The 18,978-nt window shown below is 37.8% G+C and overlaps 1 protein-coding gene across 1 annotated transcript in view; it reads right to left on the bottom strand.

The window, feature by feature from the left end:
- Positions 1-18,978, bottom strand: part of CNTNAP2 (contactin associated protein 2) — a 1,870,188-nt gene that overhangs the window by 856,024 nt on the left and 995,186 nt on the right. Inside the window, exon 9 of the mRNA XM_014858430.3 lies at positions 8,610-8,759. Within this exon, the coding sequence (XP_014713916.1) occupies positions 8,610-8,759 (150 nt within the window). The remainder of the gene's footprint in view (positions 1-8,609; positions 8,760-18,978) is intronic.

The following is an 18,978-nucleotide window of genomic DNA, read 5'->3' as shown; positions in this document are numbered from 1 at the left end:
CTCTTGCCTATTTCCGAACGGCACTGCGGTCCCCAAATCAGGGACTGATGGGAATTTTAGTCTACCAGAGCTGATTTTAAATCAGCAGATTCCTGACCCTTGTTGAGCCTCACGTGTGATGCAGCAAAAAACGCATTTGACCAAGACTTGAAATGAGATGTGGGAACTGATTCAGAACCCAGCAAGGCAAACCAGGAGAGAGGAGACAGGGAGCTGTGAAAGAGTGTGTGTGGGGGGGTGTGTGCACGTGTGTGTGTGTATGGCAGGGAAGGGGGGGGGGGTCACGGTCCTGTCAGTTTTGGAGGAAGAATGACAGGTTACTCCATGGACAACAATACCGTCTGTAGTTTCTGATGCACAGGTTGGAAGCAATTTTTAGAGAAACACTGCCAAGTGGACCCCGAAGTGTGTAAGGGGAAAGAGGAAGTGTGGAATAGTGGGAAAAGGTAAGCTCAAGGCTTTCTGTCAGGCAGACTGGGGTTAGCCTTGGCTCCTTTTTGTCTATCACATCCTCTATCCCACCTGTCAGCAAGTCCTGTTGGCTTGACTTCCACAAATGTATTCAGAATTGATCGCTTCCCCTCCATGGCTACAACCCAGTCCACCTTCCTTTATCTGGATTATTGCAATAGCCTCCACTGCTCTCTCTCATTTAACTATAATCTTTCCTCAAAACAGCAGGCTGAGATCAGTTTAAAATGACTTCCCATCTCACTCCAAGTACAAGACCCTTCACAATCCAGCCTCTGCCTGCTCATTCTGGGGGCTATGCTGGCCTTCCCCTCTCAAACCCTCCATGCGCACTCCACCTGTATGTGTCGTTACATGGACTCCTCCTTCTGCCGGGACGCTCCCTCCCACATCTCCTCAGGATGTGCTTGCTCATCCCCTTGAGCTCTCTGCTCACTCGCCATCTTCTCAGTTGAGCCTTCCTATGGCTAACTTATTTTAAATGGTAGTCTTCAACATCCCCCCCCTCCAAGAACTGACCATCCCTTTGCCTCATTTATTTTCTCCAAAACATACTCATACCAATTTATTTGTTGTTTCAATTGGAATGTAACCTTCTGAAAGCAAGTATTTTTTTCTGACTTGTTCACTGCTTTAGCAGTGGGCCATCTTGGACAGGCTATAGTACACAGCTGCTCAATTAAACACTAATCTAGGTGTTGCTGTGAACGTATTTTGCAGAAGTGGATAATATCTACAGTCAATTGACTTCAAGTAAAGGAGATTATCTTTGACAATGTGGGTGGGCCTCATCCACTCAGTTTAAAGGCCTTAAAAGCAAAACAGAGGTTTCTCTACATAAAGCTTGGAATAGGTATACATTAATAAGAGAATCACACAAATAATGTAAAATGATAACTTTATAAAGATGAGACACATGGAGCTATGAGAGCAAAAACTGTAAATTCCACGAGGGGAGAAAATATGTCTTCTTTTTGGTCATACTATATTGCCAGCATCTAGCATAATGCCAGAGTCATGCTAGGGGCTCCATAATCTCTTTAGATATAAATGAACAAACATAGATTCCAGTTCTATAATGAAAAGATGAATGAAAATACCAAAGCATGTTTGAAAGGAAAGTCCTAAAGATAACCACGGATTTGGAAAATCAGGCCCAGAATAGATAAAAAGATTTACTATTATTTCAACTAGTGAAGAGAAAATTGAACATTGATCTAATAATAGAGTTTAAGAACTTCAATTCCCAAAGTAATATCATATTTGCTTTCTTCTGCAGGCATTTCTTGTGAGAACACTTTGTGTGTAAAACAGCACATTTGTCCAGCACTTATATATTAAACGCAGGGAACTATTCTACTGCCAGTAAGAGATTTGACACATAGCCATGGGATGTCCAGGATGTTCTCTTAGACTTTGCTAGTTGTTTTAATATGAACAACTCTCTGGGAACACTTCGTTATATCTCTGTGACTCTAAGCTGACAAATAAAAATGGCAAGCAATAGGATATATTGGAGAATATGAGGAAGCCATTTGGTGTAAACCTAATTCAGCCTGACCTTGTCTTTCCAAAAGGGCCTGACCGTGGCTGTTGAGCATGCATTGTATATCTGCTTTAGAGATTCCCTATGGCAAGAGCAAAAGGCCCTTGAGATAAAGGTGCAACTTCCCTCCGGCTCCCAATGTTGGTGTCTCCTTAAGGATTAAGCATCTTTCCTTAGGCTAGAAATTGATTGCTGCACTCACCTGTGACCGCCCAGCTCCAGACAATAGACTTGCCTCCTGCTACGCCCACCGAGATAGCCGACCCACTACCTGCTGTGTCCATCAAGTGCTGTGCCGACAGGGCAATCTTGTGACTATTGTGGGAGGGACATTTCAATCATGTGAAACACCCTGGTTGGGGGTATATAACCACTCTGTGCACCCCACTTCTTCGGTGCCCTTTCTTCCTTTGGGAAGAAAGGCCCTGGGCCATGGTCCTCAGATTTCAGCTCAGAATAAACTCACCCAAATTTTCATTTACAGATTGGTTATGGATTATTTTCGTTGACAAAGCCTATGTTCCACTGATTAGCAGATGCATATCTTACAAAATTCCAGCAGCAGTACAGCATGACATTAGGATGACAACTCATTCTTAAACATGTGTGATTTTGGACGGGCCGCTTAAACTCAAATGAGGAATGAGAACAAACTTATCTTCTTTTTATGGCACTCTTTTTTGTGTGTGTGATTGTTTTATTTCCAGCATTATTATTATCTACAGCTAAGTCTTTAACATTTTCATTTCTTTGGTAGTGGGAGGTTACCATTGCACTACAAATCAAGGTCAGATTCCAAATTCCTCTGTTTCTGAAAATTCCCAGGTCAGACAAGGCAATGTAGGTAAATCCTCTTCCCTTGTCTTCCGTTATGGTCCTGTCCCTAGTGTTTGCTGACTCCAAGTCTGTGATAGTCAATTTTATGTGTCAACGTAGAAGCTAAGGGATGTGGGGCTGGCCCTGTGGCCCAGTGGTTAAGTTTGCGTGCTCTGCTTCAGTGGCTCAGGGTTTTGCCTGTTCGGATCCTGGGCGCAGACATGCCACAACTAGGAAGACCCCTAACTAAAAATATACAACTATGTACTGGGGGACTTTGGGGAGACAAAGGAAAAATGAAAAAATAAAATTAAAAAAAAAAAAAGACGCTAAGGGATGCCCGATAACTCGTAAAACATTCTTTCTGCGTGTGTCTGTGAGGGTGTTTCTGGAAGAGATTAGCATTTGAATCAGACTGAGTAAAGAAGATGGCTTTCATTAAAGTGGGCAGGCATCATCCAATCCACTGAGGGCGCAAAGAAAACAAAGGGACAAAGGAAGGAGGACTCTCTCTCTCTCTTTTTGAGCTGAGACATCCATCTCCTCTTGTCCTTGGACATCAGAAGAGATCCTGGTTTCAGGTACTTACACCAGCGACCTTTGAGACTGGGAGTTAACACCATCAGCAACTCTGGCTCTTAGTCTTTGGGACTCAAACTGAATGACACCCCCGGCTTTCCTGGGTCTCCAGTTCACAGATTGCAAATCGTGGGACTTCTGGCCCCCAGAACCATGTGAGCCTATTTCTATAGTCGGTCTCCTCAATATATATATATACTGGTTCTGTTTCTCTGAGAATCCTGACTAATACAAAGTCTAGCCGTATGCTCTTCTCACTTCAAATGTTGGTTTCTGAGACACGAGATGTACTTTCACACCAATGATTCCTTTTATTATTATTTGCAGTTTTTTGTTTTGTTTACACAAAGCTTTCTAACATTTATCAGAGATAAGTTCTCACTCTCCATTACCAAGCGTGGGCACAGAATTCCCTCAGAAATCTTTTTTTATTGATTTCCTTAAAGTTCTATACCCAGTCCTGCTCAGAGGTCAGAAAGCCACGTTCAGAAATCTGGCTAGCAGTGGTGTTTTGATCCAGTGTGCACAGTAATTTAATTTTGTGCTTTGTAATTTTATTTGTTTTTTTGTTTGAATGTCTCTACCCTTTAGTCATCCACATGCCCCAAAATTTGTTTGACTTTTAACTCCCATAAAATTCATTTTTGAGAATGGATAATATAAATCCAGAAATACATATTTCCTTTAAGAAGTATGGTGACTTTAATTAAAGGGAGCTTCAAAGCAAATCATTTAGCTTCTTATGGGCTTCTAGAAAGACATGTTGAAGTCCTAGCCTCTGGAATCTGTACATGTGGCCTTATTTGGAAATAGTGTCCTTGCAGACATAATCAAGTTAAAATGAAATGATAATCTGATCACCTAATGGATTCTAATCTGATGACTGGTATCCTATAAGAAAAGGGAAGTTTGGATACAGAGACACAGATGGAAGAAGGTGATTGCGAAGATGGAGGCAGAGATGGAAGTGATGCATCCACAAAGCAACAAAAACCAAAGAAAGCCTATTACCAGGGAAGCAGTCAATAAATAATGTTAATTATTGTGTTTATTATTCTTTTGATTATTAAAATTAGTGGAATGCTATCAAAAGGAATTCCAGTTGGGAGGTAGGAAAAAAGTTAAAGCAGATAAACTATCTTTTGCTGAGGAAACATCCCAAATGAATACTCTCTTTCTTTTTCTGTTCATTGCTAGGAAGGAACAAGAGAAAAGCATTCTTAGTGCTTCAGCATCTGCTCATGGGTGTCACAGAGGAGAACGAAGACCTTGCCGGGGTCAGTAGGGAGCAGGATGGAGCCAGAACAGCTGGGTCTGCACCGGCGAGAGAAGCTGCCAGATCATGACCCAGCTTCAAAAGAAACAAAGCGAGGACTGTTGACGGGGTTTCTGGAACATGAGGGCAGGGAAGTCCTTCCTGAGGGCATTCAGCTAGCGGGAAAACAATTTGTTTTGTATTTACTAACAGGAAGAAATGCTTTGAGTAGTCGAGAAGCTGGTGAGAGGTTTAGATGAGCACATGGTTTGAAATCTCCAGTCTTCCTTGGGAGGCTCTGTCTCTGAGGGAGTTAAAAAAAAAAAAAAAAGACTACAGCTGACTCGCAAAGGCAGTCAGCATTTAGCGCTCCCTCGGCTGAGGCCCGGGGTTTACCAGGTTACGCGGTGTGATGTTCGCAAAACAGATCCCATTGCCTTTTAAGAGATGAAGAAAGTAAGAGAAATTATTAAAATGATCATCAGCTAAGCGAAGCCACCATCCACCATCAGAGGCGCATGATTCACAGCACATGTTTTAGGACAAAGGCAGTTCTTCTTTCCACGACGCCAATATTTCTTAAGAAGTTTTCATTAAAATATCTTCAACTTCAAGCTTTCAGCACAGACAGTGTGGAGTCGTCTGTGCGTGTGTGTGTGTTTTAATTCACAGTCCAGAGGCAGCTAGCATTCTAATTTGGAAACTACATGCCAGAGGCCGTGGTGAGCATTATATCACAAACACCGTGGCCGCTGCACAGGCGATTGCTCCAAGATTTGTGCTATCTCTTCCTCTGATCAACTTCCAGAATGCCAAACTGGATTTTCTTTGGTGAAATTCATGGTTTGCTAATTAGCATGGATGTTAGATAAATGTTAGAAAAGAGATCTCAAGAGTGAAATTAAAGATATTAAGGATGTATAGTTTGGCAAAACATCTTTTACAGATACCTGCAGCCTGTGTGAAGAGAGTATAAGACTCCAGTGAGGCCCGTGACCTGAAGCCTTGGAGATGGTTCTGGAATCTGGATCACTTAGTGATCTTGTGCCAGACATCAGCTTAGGAGGCTTTCTGTTGCCTGGCACTGGCTCTGAGTGCAGCTGAATCCAGCTTCTAGAATATTGCTACAGCTGCCTGGAGAGAATATTTTATTTAAGACATAGAAAGTCAGAGAGCTAGGACTTCACTGATCTTACAGAAGAATTTGTATTAACAGTGTTGTGCCCACTTGCTAAGAATCGTTCATTTAATAAATGTCTGTCTGTGCACCAGACCTTGGCCTGGGACTTCCTTTCACTGCTCTGTGGTGGCAAAGCTATACAAGAGTAGGTAATTCTCATTCCCCTCACTTTCCAGTGGCTGATGTTCTCTTTCAGAAAGAACCTAAAAGATGTGCATGCAAATTGGCTAAAAATCGATCTATAATTCTGTTCCTCAGATCACTTGTATTGGAATTACCTGAAGTTTAGAATTCTTCAATTTCTCAGCATCCTGCATTTTAATGTTCTATGGGTGGGGTCTAGGAATCTGAATGGTAACAAGTCCCCCTAGTGATTCTCATACACTCTGAGGATTCAGCCAAAGAGGCATCATGACCATTTGCCGACAGCATTTCCCAATGGTAGATCAAAGGCCCAAGGAGGACGAAATATGCTCCTGAGTGCTGGGTTTGAAAACCAAAATCTGTAAAGCAGTAGTCAATAGCACACTATAAAGTGCTCATATCCTATAAGCTCTATGCCATAAATTTGTAGTTATAGCTATTTGCTTACCCTTCTAGATGGAAATAAATCAAAACTGACCTTAGGCAGTAACCTCATTTATGGCCAAAGATTTTCCACTGTCATTTGGATGCGTAGGGATTATCAATATCTTTCCAACTGACTATTGTGATCCATTTTCTATAACAGCAATGAAGACTGTTTGCCAAAAGCCCATTATATTAAATATATTGTTGGAGAAAAACCACTTTGGCTATTGGGTTGTTTTTTCTCACATCAACAAGCCCCAGTTTACTCACTCATGAGACATCTTGTCTGACTTTCAACCACTCATCAAATGTTTACTGAGAGCCTTTATAAAATCATGTTGTTTCCAACAACACCAGGGAAGAGTTAAGAAGCAGAGGTCTAGGTCAGGACTTTTGTGTCTGAGTTGTCACTCATCATCATATCATGATGCCAAGGGGACAAACACCCTGGTACAGGAGTCAGAGGTCTGGAATTCAGGTGCTGGCTACAAACTCAGTGGCAAGTCAGTAAAGCTCCTAGGACTTCCATTTCTTCTTGTAGACAAATGGAAAGAAAATGCTTGCCTTGTCTATTTTTCAGAATTTACTAATTCATTCATAAATATTTATTGTTCATCTATTATATTCTGAGCATTTTTCTAGCACCTTGAGAAATACAGCAGGGAAAAAGGCATACAAGCTCTCAAGTAGACTTATTCTAATATTTAGAAAAATATGTAAATATAGTGATACAGAAAAATATATTTATATAAACAAATAAATAGATATGTGAATATTAAAAGATATCTTTTCAGAGGCAAATATCTGTGCACATATGTTTTTTAAAGCTTAAACCAAAGCCTTTTCTAAGGATGCACTGTACTTTTTAATATCTCACATGCATGATTTAGAATGAGAAAGGCAATAATCTAATGAAGGATATATTAACCTAAAGCCTAGCACTTTAATAAAAGATATCCCATATTTAATTACTGAGAAAAAAATCACTTTTGGCCAGGATGCTTTTCTTAAATTAGACAATATGCCAGGTCCATGCTACAACATTCTTTCACAGAAAGCAGGATTTGTGGTCAAGAACATCTTCCCTTTTAGTAATCTTTTCATTATTGAAGAACCAAGATATTTGTCATAAAATGGCTTCTCATATAAGGCATCCTATGGTAGGCAGTCTTTAAGATGATCCCAATAATCTCTGGATCCTTGTGTAATCCCCATCCTTTAAGTACAAGCTGGATTCAGTGATTCACTTACAGTAAACTGTGTATCACAGAAGGGATGGGATGTCATTTCCAAGACTGAATTATTAAAAAACTTTGGCTTCCATCCTGAAAAACTTCTCTCTTGATTATTGGCTTTCCCCTCCCCTCCTCCTCCATCTCTCTCTGAGCCCAACCACCTACAGCAGAGGCCACTGGAGGAAGAGAGGCCCTGAAGAATCAGAGCCACATGGAGGAGAACTGAGGCACCCCAGCCAACAGCCAGCACCAACTGTCAACTGAGTGAGTGAGCCTTCCTGGAAGCAGACCCTCTAATGCAGTCAAGTCTAATGCACCCTTCAAATGGTGCAGCCATGGCCAAGACCTTGGGGATAACACAACCTCATGAAGGAAGACCCTCTAACACAGTCAAGGCTTCAAATGGTGCAGCCATGGCCAAGACCTTGGAGATAACACAACCTCATGAAAGCAGACCCTCTAACACAGTCAAGGCTTCAAATGGTGCAGCCATGGCCAAGACCTTGGGGATAACATAACCTCATGAGAGAACCTGAGTTAGATTCACCCAGCTAAGCTGCTCCTGAATTCCTGATCTAGAGTAACTGTGAAATAATCCTTGCTGTTTTAAGCTATGAGAGTTTGGGGTAATTAGTTAAACAGCAATTGGTGGTTAATACACAATCCAAGAAGCTGAATATTGAGGATAATATTGTGAGAATGAATGGATTCAGAATCTCATGCTTTCTATCTCGAATATTTGAATTGAACAAGAAGAATATGGTGATATCATATTAATACCTTTATCATGAAGAGATATAAATTTGCCACTCTTTTTAGCTCAATGAGATTACAGAATATGTTTGTTTTTTCCTGAGTTCTACTGAGTCCATTGAATCAAACACTTTGTAATCAAACTTCATCGAAACTCCATTGTTAACAATGTACTAATTAACCAATAAAAAATGGTAGTCTTACCTCCAAAAAAGTACTTCTCGCCTGTTTTAACTTGAAGAGGACTATTCGTTCGAACGGCTGAAGCCTCATCACCATCAATGGTGAGAATGGCAAAATTTTCCTTAGCTAGGAAACGAACTTCATGCCACTGTCCATCGTTCAACCCAGAACCTGTGAAGTACAAGATAAAAGTCAATTTTGTTTTCTTAAGATGATTCAATTTAAAACAATTTTTAATATCAACAGTCAGAAATATATAAGTAAAAATTATGTTCATCTCAAAAAATTCAGTGTTACTTATAATTCATATCTCATGTTTCTTTAATATCATAAGTGGCTCTATCACCTGTTGGATCGAATAAGGCATAACATAACCGAATCAAGTAGAGAATTGATATTAATGTGCCATTGGGGAACTTTGGAAAATGAATGAAGTAAATAAAGTTGTTTGGAAGCTGACGATGAACTATTTTGATATAATAGCTTATTTTCTGGTTAGCTTTATTAGACTCCACTCTCAGATAAGAAAATGGATTTATAACATTTATCTATTGTCTCTCTCCATTTTTAAAAACTTTTTTTGTACTGTTATTTTCTCTCAATAACCACATTGGGCAAGTACAGTTTATAGAAATTAAGGACTAAATAAATGTGTGAGCATGAGTGGTTATTTGTGTTGACGACTATTAAACATGGGAAAAAATACCAGAATTATCCAATTATTTATATATAAGACATCTTTACAGTGAAATAAAACAAGTAAAAACCAAAAAAATAAATCAACACTCCCCCCACCAATAATCACACTTCACTGTTGCTTCATACAAAGATCTTTGGAAATAGAAATTCTATGGAGCTCTCCATTAGACAGACAATAACTTAAAGTTTCTGTTTACTTTTTGTTCATTTTACCAAGAATAATTAGAAAATTAAGGAGCAAACAGAAAAAGAGTAGCCATTGAACATAAGTATCTGGAAGAGTTTAAGAAATATTAAGATACAGAGAAGTCCAAGTGATTTTCTTCAACCTTCTAAAGGCCTAGGCTATAGCAAAGGGAAGAGATTTTGTTCTAACCGACTCCAGACAGAATAATCTAGAATCCATAGGTAGAAGTTACTTGAGGATACACTACAGTTTCACAAAAAAAAGAGAAGCTGAGCAGGCAAAGGCATCCAAAAATGGAATGTGGGTAAATCAATGAAGCACAGACGACAGCTCCAAGCCTCTGGTCAGAGGTCTGCACACCACAGCTAACGGGTCAAACTCGGCCTGCGGCCACCTGTTTTTGTACGGCCTGAGAGCTAAGAATAGTTCTCACATCTTAAATGGTTGAAAAGAAATAAAAAGAAAAATATTATTAAATTACATGTGAAAATTATATAAAATCAAATTTGAATGTCCACATAAGGTCTAACTGGAATACAGCCAAGCTTGTTTATTTACATGCTGGCTGCCTTACAGGTGGCATCAGAGGCTGCATGGCCCGCAAAGCCTAAACTATTTACTGTGTGGTCCTTCACAGAAAAAGCATGAACCAGTGGTTTGTTTATGCTATTAGACAGAAATACTATTTTAAAGAAAAAAATAGCCCTGCTGGAGCTTAGAAGACAGTCACAAACAGGTGGTACTGACTGACATTACACAGGTAAATATCATTACAAGTGATCACCCTCCAGGAACATTTTTTAGGATTTTCAAATTTTAATTTAGTAATACTTCTTCAGCACATTTTATCACTGGAGGAAAATAGAAAACTCCTGCTTTAAAGTCATCAATACTAAATAATTTCCAAATTATGAAATGTATAATATATACGAACATATATTTATATAAGTTTTTTGTACTGTGAAATTGCTATGCAAACGTACAGGCTTGTTCTAAGACCAAAATCAGTGAGCTGTGAGGCAAGCAGTAGTGTTTACGGAAACACTCAAGTTCATTACTTCTCAAGTAGGGTACTTTTGGGGTCTCCCGCAGAATTGATGCATCTTCATAATAATATTTTTCTTTAATGTACAAAACTGGGTTTACTGTTGATCAACCATAGACATATGCATGGTTCTGGATTTTGTTTTTAGCCTTTACAATGTGATGAACTCTTCTTTGAAACACAGTTTGGGGGCATGGATCCCAAGGACATCATGTTACAATTGTTCAGTCTCAAAATTTAATCCTAAATAATCATACACCCAGAGGAAGTCATTTATAAGATATTTTCAGCTGACAGATCTTTCTGTTCTAAATGGTAAACTAGAAAGCTTTTTAAAAAATTCCTATGAAAATGTCATCACAAAAGCAATTTATAAATGGAACATCATCAGCTTAATTGTTCATGGAAAAAAGGTCTATTATTCCAATCAGATTAAAATTAAAAGGTTACCTTATTTTTTCAAGAAACTTAATTACAAGAGAAATTGGACCCTAGATAAAAGCAGCCTTGTTGATAGCAGCCTCTGCTGCATTCTGAGCTTAAAATGTGATTTCTATTCATTTTAATTCCAATTATTATTTTGAACTTTTAATGTTAATCATCAAGAGGTATGCCTCAGCAACTTATGATAGGAATCGGGCTCCAAAATATAATGAAGTTCATTCTTCAATGGGGCAAGAATGATCCAATTGCTCAAAAGAAAATGTGCTGCTTCTTATAAATTTTCTTCATCCACAGGTATAAAAAATAACAGCCTGAAGGCTCTCACTAGAGAAGAATCTAATTGCATGACCTCTTCATATGTGAGTATTTATGGATACACTGTTCTAAGCTCTACATACTAGTCACTCTGCGAAGTAATTTACTTGTATTTGACTCATTTGTACTTCACAAAAAAAATTTGAAAAATTACTATCCCCAATAAATAGGTGAGAGAACTGAATAAAATAAAGTTTAAGTATCCTATTGCTGGTGAATGGCAGAACTGAGAATCAGAAGGTAGATATATCTAGTTCCAGAGACTGAGTTCTTACAAACAAAAAAACAAACAAAAAAACCAAACAACAACAAAACATGTTATATAGCTTTTGTGCACCTGTGATCAGAGTTCTCTTATAGCGTGCGTGCACACACACACACACACACACACACGCACACACTTCCATTTGCCACCACCCTGGAGGGGAGCTCAATTTCTGAGGATATCCTTGTCTCATATAGCATTAGGGCTATAAAAAAACTGAGACTTCATCTAGTTTCATCTGCCGACTTTCAGCATTTGTGTCATCAGATTTTAGTTGTATTGGAAGATTCCACTACTACATGTCTTTTTTCTTTCTTTTTCTTTCTGAGGAAGATTAGCCCTGAGCTAACATCTGCTGCCAATCCTCCTCTTTTTTGCTGAGGAAGACTGGCCCTGAGCTAACATTCGTGCCCATCTTCGTCCACTTTATATGTGGGATGCCTGCCACAGCATGGCTTGCCAAGCGGTGCCATGTCCGCACCTGGGATCTGAACCAGCGAACCCTTGGCCGCCAAAGCTGAATGTGTGCACTTAACCGCTGAGCCCCCGGGCCAGCCCCAGATATCTTTCAGTACTTTCTTACATTCATGTTTTTCCCTTAAAACTGTAATTTGAGTAGAAATTTTATAAGTTTGAGAAACCAATTCTACCATTTTTTGCCTCAGGCACATTAAAATAAGCTCATTTAAATGGTCTCCGTACTTTGGGAAACTCTGAGCAAAGAGAACTTTGTGTTCACTCCTTGCATTTTGTAATGAATGCATCAGTGATCCTGAACATGCTATGTTGTTCGTTTGTGGAGCTGAGACCCTAAGGTAGACCTTTTGGCCTCAAATAGTAGTATTTCCCACTATTCAGAGCTCAGCTATCAAACTTTAAGATATACAAAAAGAGGATGCCATAGTTTCAGCATAATGTCCCTCTGCTTGCATCCATTGCCTCCAGGGCAAGGGAGACCTGAACAACTCTGTGTGAAACGTGGACTAAAATAAATATACGTGACCTCTCCTGCAAGCCTGCTCCAGAGTGAGTTTTGCCTTCATCATTTCCTGGGCCATTTGTCACTTGGAGGAAGTAGTGTAGAATTAGTTTTGCTTCAGAGAAACTATAAGGAATAGCCTCTTTAAGGAATTTGTTAAAAATTAACAATAGTGTTTGGCAATATTTAATTCATATGAAACAGAACATCAATGAAATTTAAGAGCTTTTGGAATTCAATACAGTCTTGCATCATGTAACAATGGGGAGATGTTCTGATAAATGTGTCGTTAGGCAATTTCATTGTTGTGTGGTCATCATAATGTGTACTTATACAAACCTAGATGGTATAGCCTACTAGACATCTAGGCAATATGGTACTAATCTTATGGGACCACTGTCATATATGTGGTCCATCGTTGACCAGAATGTCGTTACGTGGCACATGACTGTACATTAAATTCATTCAGAATACCACAGTTGATCAGATCAATACTATAAGATATATACTTACAGTAAATACTAGTACATTTATTCAGAAAAAGAAAGTATCATCATCCCAAGTTTTATTAGACATTTGTGAGTCAAAAATAACAAACAGCACATCACCAAACAAGATTAAGGCAGCACTTCTCATTTGCTATTAAAGAGATGGTATTCCTCCACCCACTATTCTAGAGCCAAAAAAACGTCTCGGGGAATAGAGAGACTCACCAGGGACCCATACTCCCAGATGCAGTGGGATCTTGGTAACTAGACAGTGGCTCAGGGCCAGATCAAGAAAGAAGGATGCTAGTTATTGATACATAAAAAAAGAGACCTGTGTCTCACTTGACTGACATTTCCTGAGAGCCTCATATGTGCCTGGCGTTATCTACACACACCATATGTGTCACTGGAGTGACTCTTCTCAATAGTGAGCAGTAACACAGCAGAAGGGCAGGAAACATAGTGAGGCAGTTAAGAGGACTGATCCAGGAGCCAGGCTGCCTGCCTCTGCTCTGCCCCTTGTGAACCTGGGAAATTTATTTAGCTTCTCTGGGCCTCAGCCTTCTCTTTTCTAAAATGCAAATCACAGCATCCCTTTATAGATTTGTTTTGAGGAGTAGATGAACTAGGGTTTGCATAGCATTAGAACACTGCCTGTCACCTTGGAAGCAGTATATCTATATCCATATCACTGAGCCAAATACAAATAAAGCCAGAAAAAATAAAGAAGTTTGATGAGTCTCATTTAACAGAGAAGGAAGCTGAGATTTAAATATAGCACTTTTTCTTTGGGTGGTATTCCATTGCAATCACAAATATTTGTGTAGTTATAAATAAACCTTCTAAACAAGACAGCAAGATAATGAGTCAACGTGATCATGAATATACACATACGAGACAACTGAAAAAAAATGTGTCCTAATGTTATGCTAATGGATACTTGAAGTTTAGAAAAACATGTCAAGTGACAGCATTAGACATGGGGAAAAATTCCTGTATTCAAACATCTTAGAGGTGAAGATGATTTGTTCTCCAAAAATGTGTTAGATGACTCACAAAGTTATGACAAAGACACTGATGTTAAAGCTGCATGTGAAGAAATTAGAACAAAATCATTTCCAAAAAGTCAGAGTGGAAAATAAGCTTTCCAAATTATTTACATACGTAATTTTAAAAACACACAGTAACTAAACAAATATTATAGACATTTTCACCTACAGCCCTAAAAGTTTATATACGTAAGTTAGTCAAAATGTACTCTTAATTGTCTTGTTGGAAAAATAGGGGATTGCGTTATATTTGGGGTCATATTCTATTCAGGTACATATGTAACATACCCCATAAGAGGTGGAGATAGGATTAGAACCCTGGAGTGTTTGACTTAGAGACTCACCCCAGAGGGGCAGAAAAGCACAATGGACAGAGCATGGACTCCGACATCAGACTGTCTGGATACAAAACTCATTTCTGCTCACCTAATATCCGGGCCTTCAGCTAGTTAACCTCTTCATGCCTTAGTTCCCATCTCTATTGAATGGGAACAATGAAAGTATTGACTTCATAGGGCTGTGGTGAGGAAGAAGTGCATATAATTTAGAACAGTGCCCGGCACAGAGTGATCACTCAGTATTAGCTATTGTGTCTTACTCAGTGAGTAAGCGTAGCTCTCTAAGTATCAACTTGGGTTGTCGTACTTTAATTAATTCTATAAGCATTAACTATTGTGAAATGATTAAAAAATGGTTTCCTTTATGAATAAATACCCTCCTTCCCCATATTAATCCAATAGTGCAATATCAGTGGTGAAGAATTTGGGGACTTGGGAAGGTAGGTCCCAATATATCTCTTGTTAATATCAGGGTCAATTTTTAAAGCCAATTTTGAGCTATACAATAAAATCGTTCTTATTCCTTCACGGTTACAGATCTACTGTAACTATGAAGATCTTCTCATCCAAATGTGTTGTTTTCCAAATAGATTGTTCAGTAGACATGGTTCTGAATGTCTGAGGAACATTTCCAAAAATTAAACCAATTCTGCGCAGGGGCTTCTCATGGTGACTAACTTTGACGAGACTGATATAAACTGGAGTAGTACATATTTTCCAAAGTATTTTTCTTTTAAAAATATACACTATTGCAACAGTTTTGATTTAATTTTACACTTAAAGATTATTTGATGTTACTCTATAATACTGGTACTCTATAATAGATACCCCCAGTTATTCATTAATTCATAACGATAAAAACTTTTCAACTGTACCTTACAAAAGGAAACCAGTATTTTTACATAGAGAGTTTTTAACCTAAAAGAACATCTTTGAAACCATATTCCAGTCTCTGGTCTTAATTCCTTCATAAAATAACTGAATTGTTTTATAATATCTTCTCTAACAATTCCCTAACTTATAATTGTTAGAAAAACTTGTTTTGTATGCAAATGTAAAATGTTAAGGAAGCATATTCCATCTAGGCTGTCTTTCTAATGGTATTATTTCTAAGGTAAGATTCTTGAGGTGGTTGCTTTGATTGAACAAGAAGAAACAGATGTTACTCTTATTAGAGGCAAGAAGAAAGACTGGTTTAATGAATATTGAAAAAAAGAAAGTATTTAAAATATAGCAGCAACCCAAGATGTAACAAGCATTTGAAAATGCTTCAAATAAAATTACAGCAACTAGAGTTTTCAGCCTTTTGCTCAATATTCAATCTTGAGAGAAAAGTTTCCTAGAATAGGAATCCACTTTTAGGCAGTTATAGTGTTCTCTGATGTGCTAATGATTTATCTCATAACTTATCAGTTATCTGTTAAGCAACAAAAAGAAAAAAAAGGAATATACATTTCTATATAAATATGCCATGTACTATTTCTTATACCATCTATATAAATTCCATATCATAAGGAAACTGATCCAATTTAACCTTGCGCACCTTTACATGCCAATCCAAAACACTTTATAAGTATGATCAATTGCAATCAGACAGAACATGTAATAAGGAGCTTCAGCAGAAACAAAATATCTTTTTTTTTTTAAGCTGAAGAAACTGCCAAATGCTTTGCTGTGTAGGGGTAGAGAGAAAGTCACTGGGACCACGTGTTTGTTCTGAAAGAATCACTTGGATGGAAACTTTACATTAGCCAATACATTGGGGACAGTACACTCATACCATTTTTATATGTTGCTAGAACGAATTCGTTTCTTTCAGGCACCCAAACTCTTCCGAGAAAGAAAGGGCTGAAGTCAATAGAGTTCCTTACCTCGCCTGCAAGTTGGAGCGATGTGGGGAGTTTTTACAGTCACACACTGAAACCTCCAGATCATTGCTTCGGGAATTAAAGACCTAAACAAATGGCGATGTACACCATGTAATCCGAGTCAAAATCCTAACACTAGTCTTCGTAGAAACAAAAATAAAAGATTCTAAAATTTATAAGGAAACACAAAAAACCTTAAATATTCAAAACAATCAAGAAGAAAAACAAAATTGGAGGACTTATCTGATTTGAAGGCTTGTTGTAAAGCTAGAGTAATCCAGAAAGAGAGAAAAAAGACTTATACATATGCGGTCCACTGTTTTTTGACAAAGGCACTAAGGGAATTCAATGGAGAAACAAAAGGTGGTTTTTTGTTTATTTGTTTTCTTTTGTTTCAAAAAATGTTGCTGGAATAACCAGATAAATACAGGAAGGAAATGCATCTCGATGTCTACCTTCTACCACACACAAAAATTAATTCTAGATGGATTTCAGAGCAGAACAGAAAATCTCGAACCATAAAGCTTCTGAAAGATGCCATAGAATATCTTCAAGACTTTAGGGTTAACAGATTTCCTAGAGGGCATCAAAATTGCTCGATAAATTGGGCTTCATTAAAATTAAAACTCCTGCTCATTAATAAACATGGCTAAGAAAATTCAAGGCAAGAGAGAGACTAGAAGAAAATATTTGGAACACATATATCTGAAAATGGAATATACTAGAATATGTTAATAGTTCTTACAAATCAATAGTTAAAAGACAAAAACAGGCAAAAGTCACATTACAAATAAAAATATATTAATCACCCATAAGCACATGAAAAATTCCTTGATGTTGTTAGTCATCAGAGAAATTAAAATCACAGTGATAGACAATTTTACATGCACTTCCGTGAGTAAAACTTAAAAGGACTACCCAGGATCTGGATCAATTTGAACTCTCATTCATTGCTGGTTGTAGTGTAAGATTATACAACCATTGTGGAAAACTCTTTGTCCAGTTTTTTAATAAACTTAAACTTAATTAATCCTATGACCCAACAATTCCCCTACTAAGTATATCCCTACCAAAATAAAATGTGTGTTATACAGGAATGTTTTGGCAGCTTTGTTCATAATAGGCCTAGATTGGAAACAATTGTCTATCCCTACAGTGTATGTTCAAACAAAGAAATGTCGCTAAGTGATAAAGAAGAATAAACTAGTGCTACAGACAACACTGTTTTACACAAAAGAATATAGATACAAAAAATAACATATTGGATGAATCCTTTTACCTGAAATTCTAGAACACGCAAAACTAATCTACAGTGATAGAAATCAGGGCGGTGTTGCCTATGAGGGAAGGGTGCAGGTAGGAATGGACTGTATTAGCACAAGGAAACTTTCTGGGGTAATGAAAATGTTCTGTACCTTGATTGGAGGTTCACTGCATAAGTGTATATATTTACCAAAATCCATTCAACTTTACTTTTAAGGTCTGTGCATTTCACATACAGTTGGTCCTCGTTCATGGATTCAGTATTCATCTATTCGCTAAAATTTATTTGTAACCTAAAATCGACACTTGTGCTTCCATGGTCATTCACGAACTGTTCATGCACAGCCTGGTGAAAAATTTAAGTTGCCCAGCACACAAATTCCCAGCTGAAGTGAAAAAGGGCAACTCCCTGCCTTCTTATTCCAGCTCTCATCTTGTAAACAAGTGCTCTTATCACTGCGTATTTAGTGTGATGTGTTTTGCATTTTTGTGTTTTTTGTTGATTTTGCCATTTAAAGTGGTCCTCAAATGAAGTGCTGAAGTGCTGTTTAGTGCTCCTACGTGCAAGAAGGCTGTGATGCATCTTATAAAGAGAAAATATGTATGTTAGATAAGTTTCTTTCAGGTCTGTGAGCTCAATGTTACCCAATCAGTTCTATATATGAAGCAAGGTAACTTTAACAAGTGTATGTATTGATCAGTTGATGCAAACGTTGTGACCAGAAGCTTGCAGCAACCTAATCCTATATTTCTTGTAGGAGCAATGGTTCAATATTCACTAATTCAGTGTATAAGATAACTGTCTACATAACTGGCACGAATAGTGGACATCAGCTGTATGGAATTTTTACCTCAAAAATATATAAAAATGTTTAGAAACAACAAAAATAATAGTGATATTAATTTCAAAATTCAACTGAATTTTATTCAATGCTCGTTTTATGCTCTGTTTTCTGCATTATCAAACAATGAGAAACTCAACATGTAACATGTCATTATTTACTATTAAACACGGGAAACCCAATTAGACTTTGTAAAACTACGTTGAGCTTTTAGAGGCCAATATTTTAGGATGCTAAAAGAATTAAATAACTACCTCAAAACTAAATTTTCATGTGAAAACCTCTAATAACTGTTTCAACCATTACTGATTCCCAGCCAAACACAAATATTTCAAAATCTCTTACTCAAAGCTGTATGATTATTCTAATGACTACATTTCTCTTGAGATAATCTCCCACAGCAGGTAACTTTGTAGGAATATGATTATGCAAATAGTCATCTTCAATAAATCTTATGAATCCAGGATTCCAGTTCATGTACCAATTCTGGAAGATTCATTCATTCATTCCAGTATTTGATCCAGTCTTGAATATAAAATGTAATACAAGTTGCATTGAATCAGAATTTACTAGTAATTTCAAAGAGGGTTCCAATTCATAAGACTTCT

The sequence above is a fragment of the Equus asinus genome, chromosome 1, assembly GCF_041296235.1.
Source record: "Equus asinus isolate D_3611 breed Donkey chromosome 1, EquAss-T2T_v2, whole genome shotgun sequence".
NCBI lineage: Eukaryota > Metazoa > Chordata > Mammalia > Perissodactyla > Equidae > Equus > Equus asinus.
The sequence above is the reverse complement of the archived record's forward strand: the minus strand, read 5'-3'. Positions and strand labels throughout refer to the sequence as shown.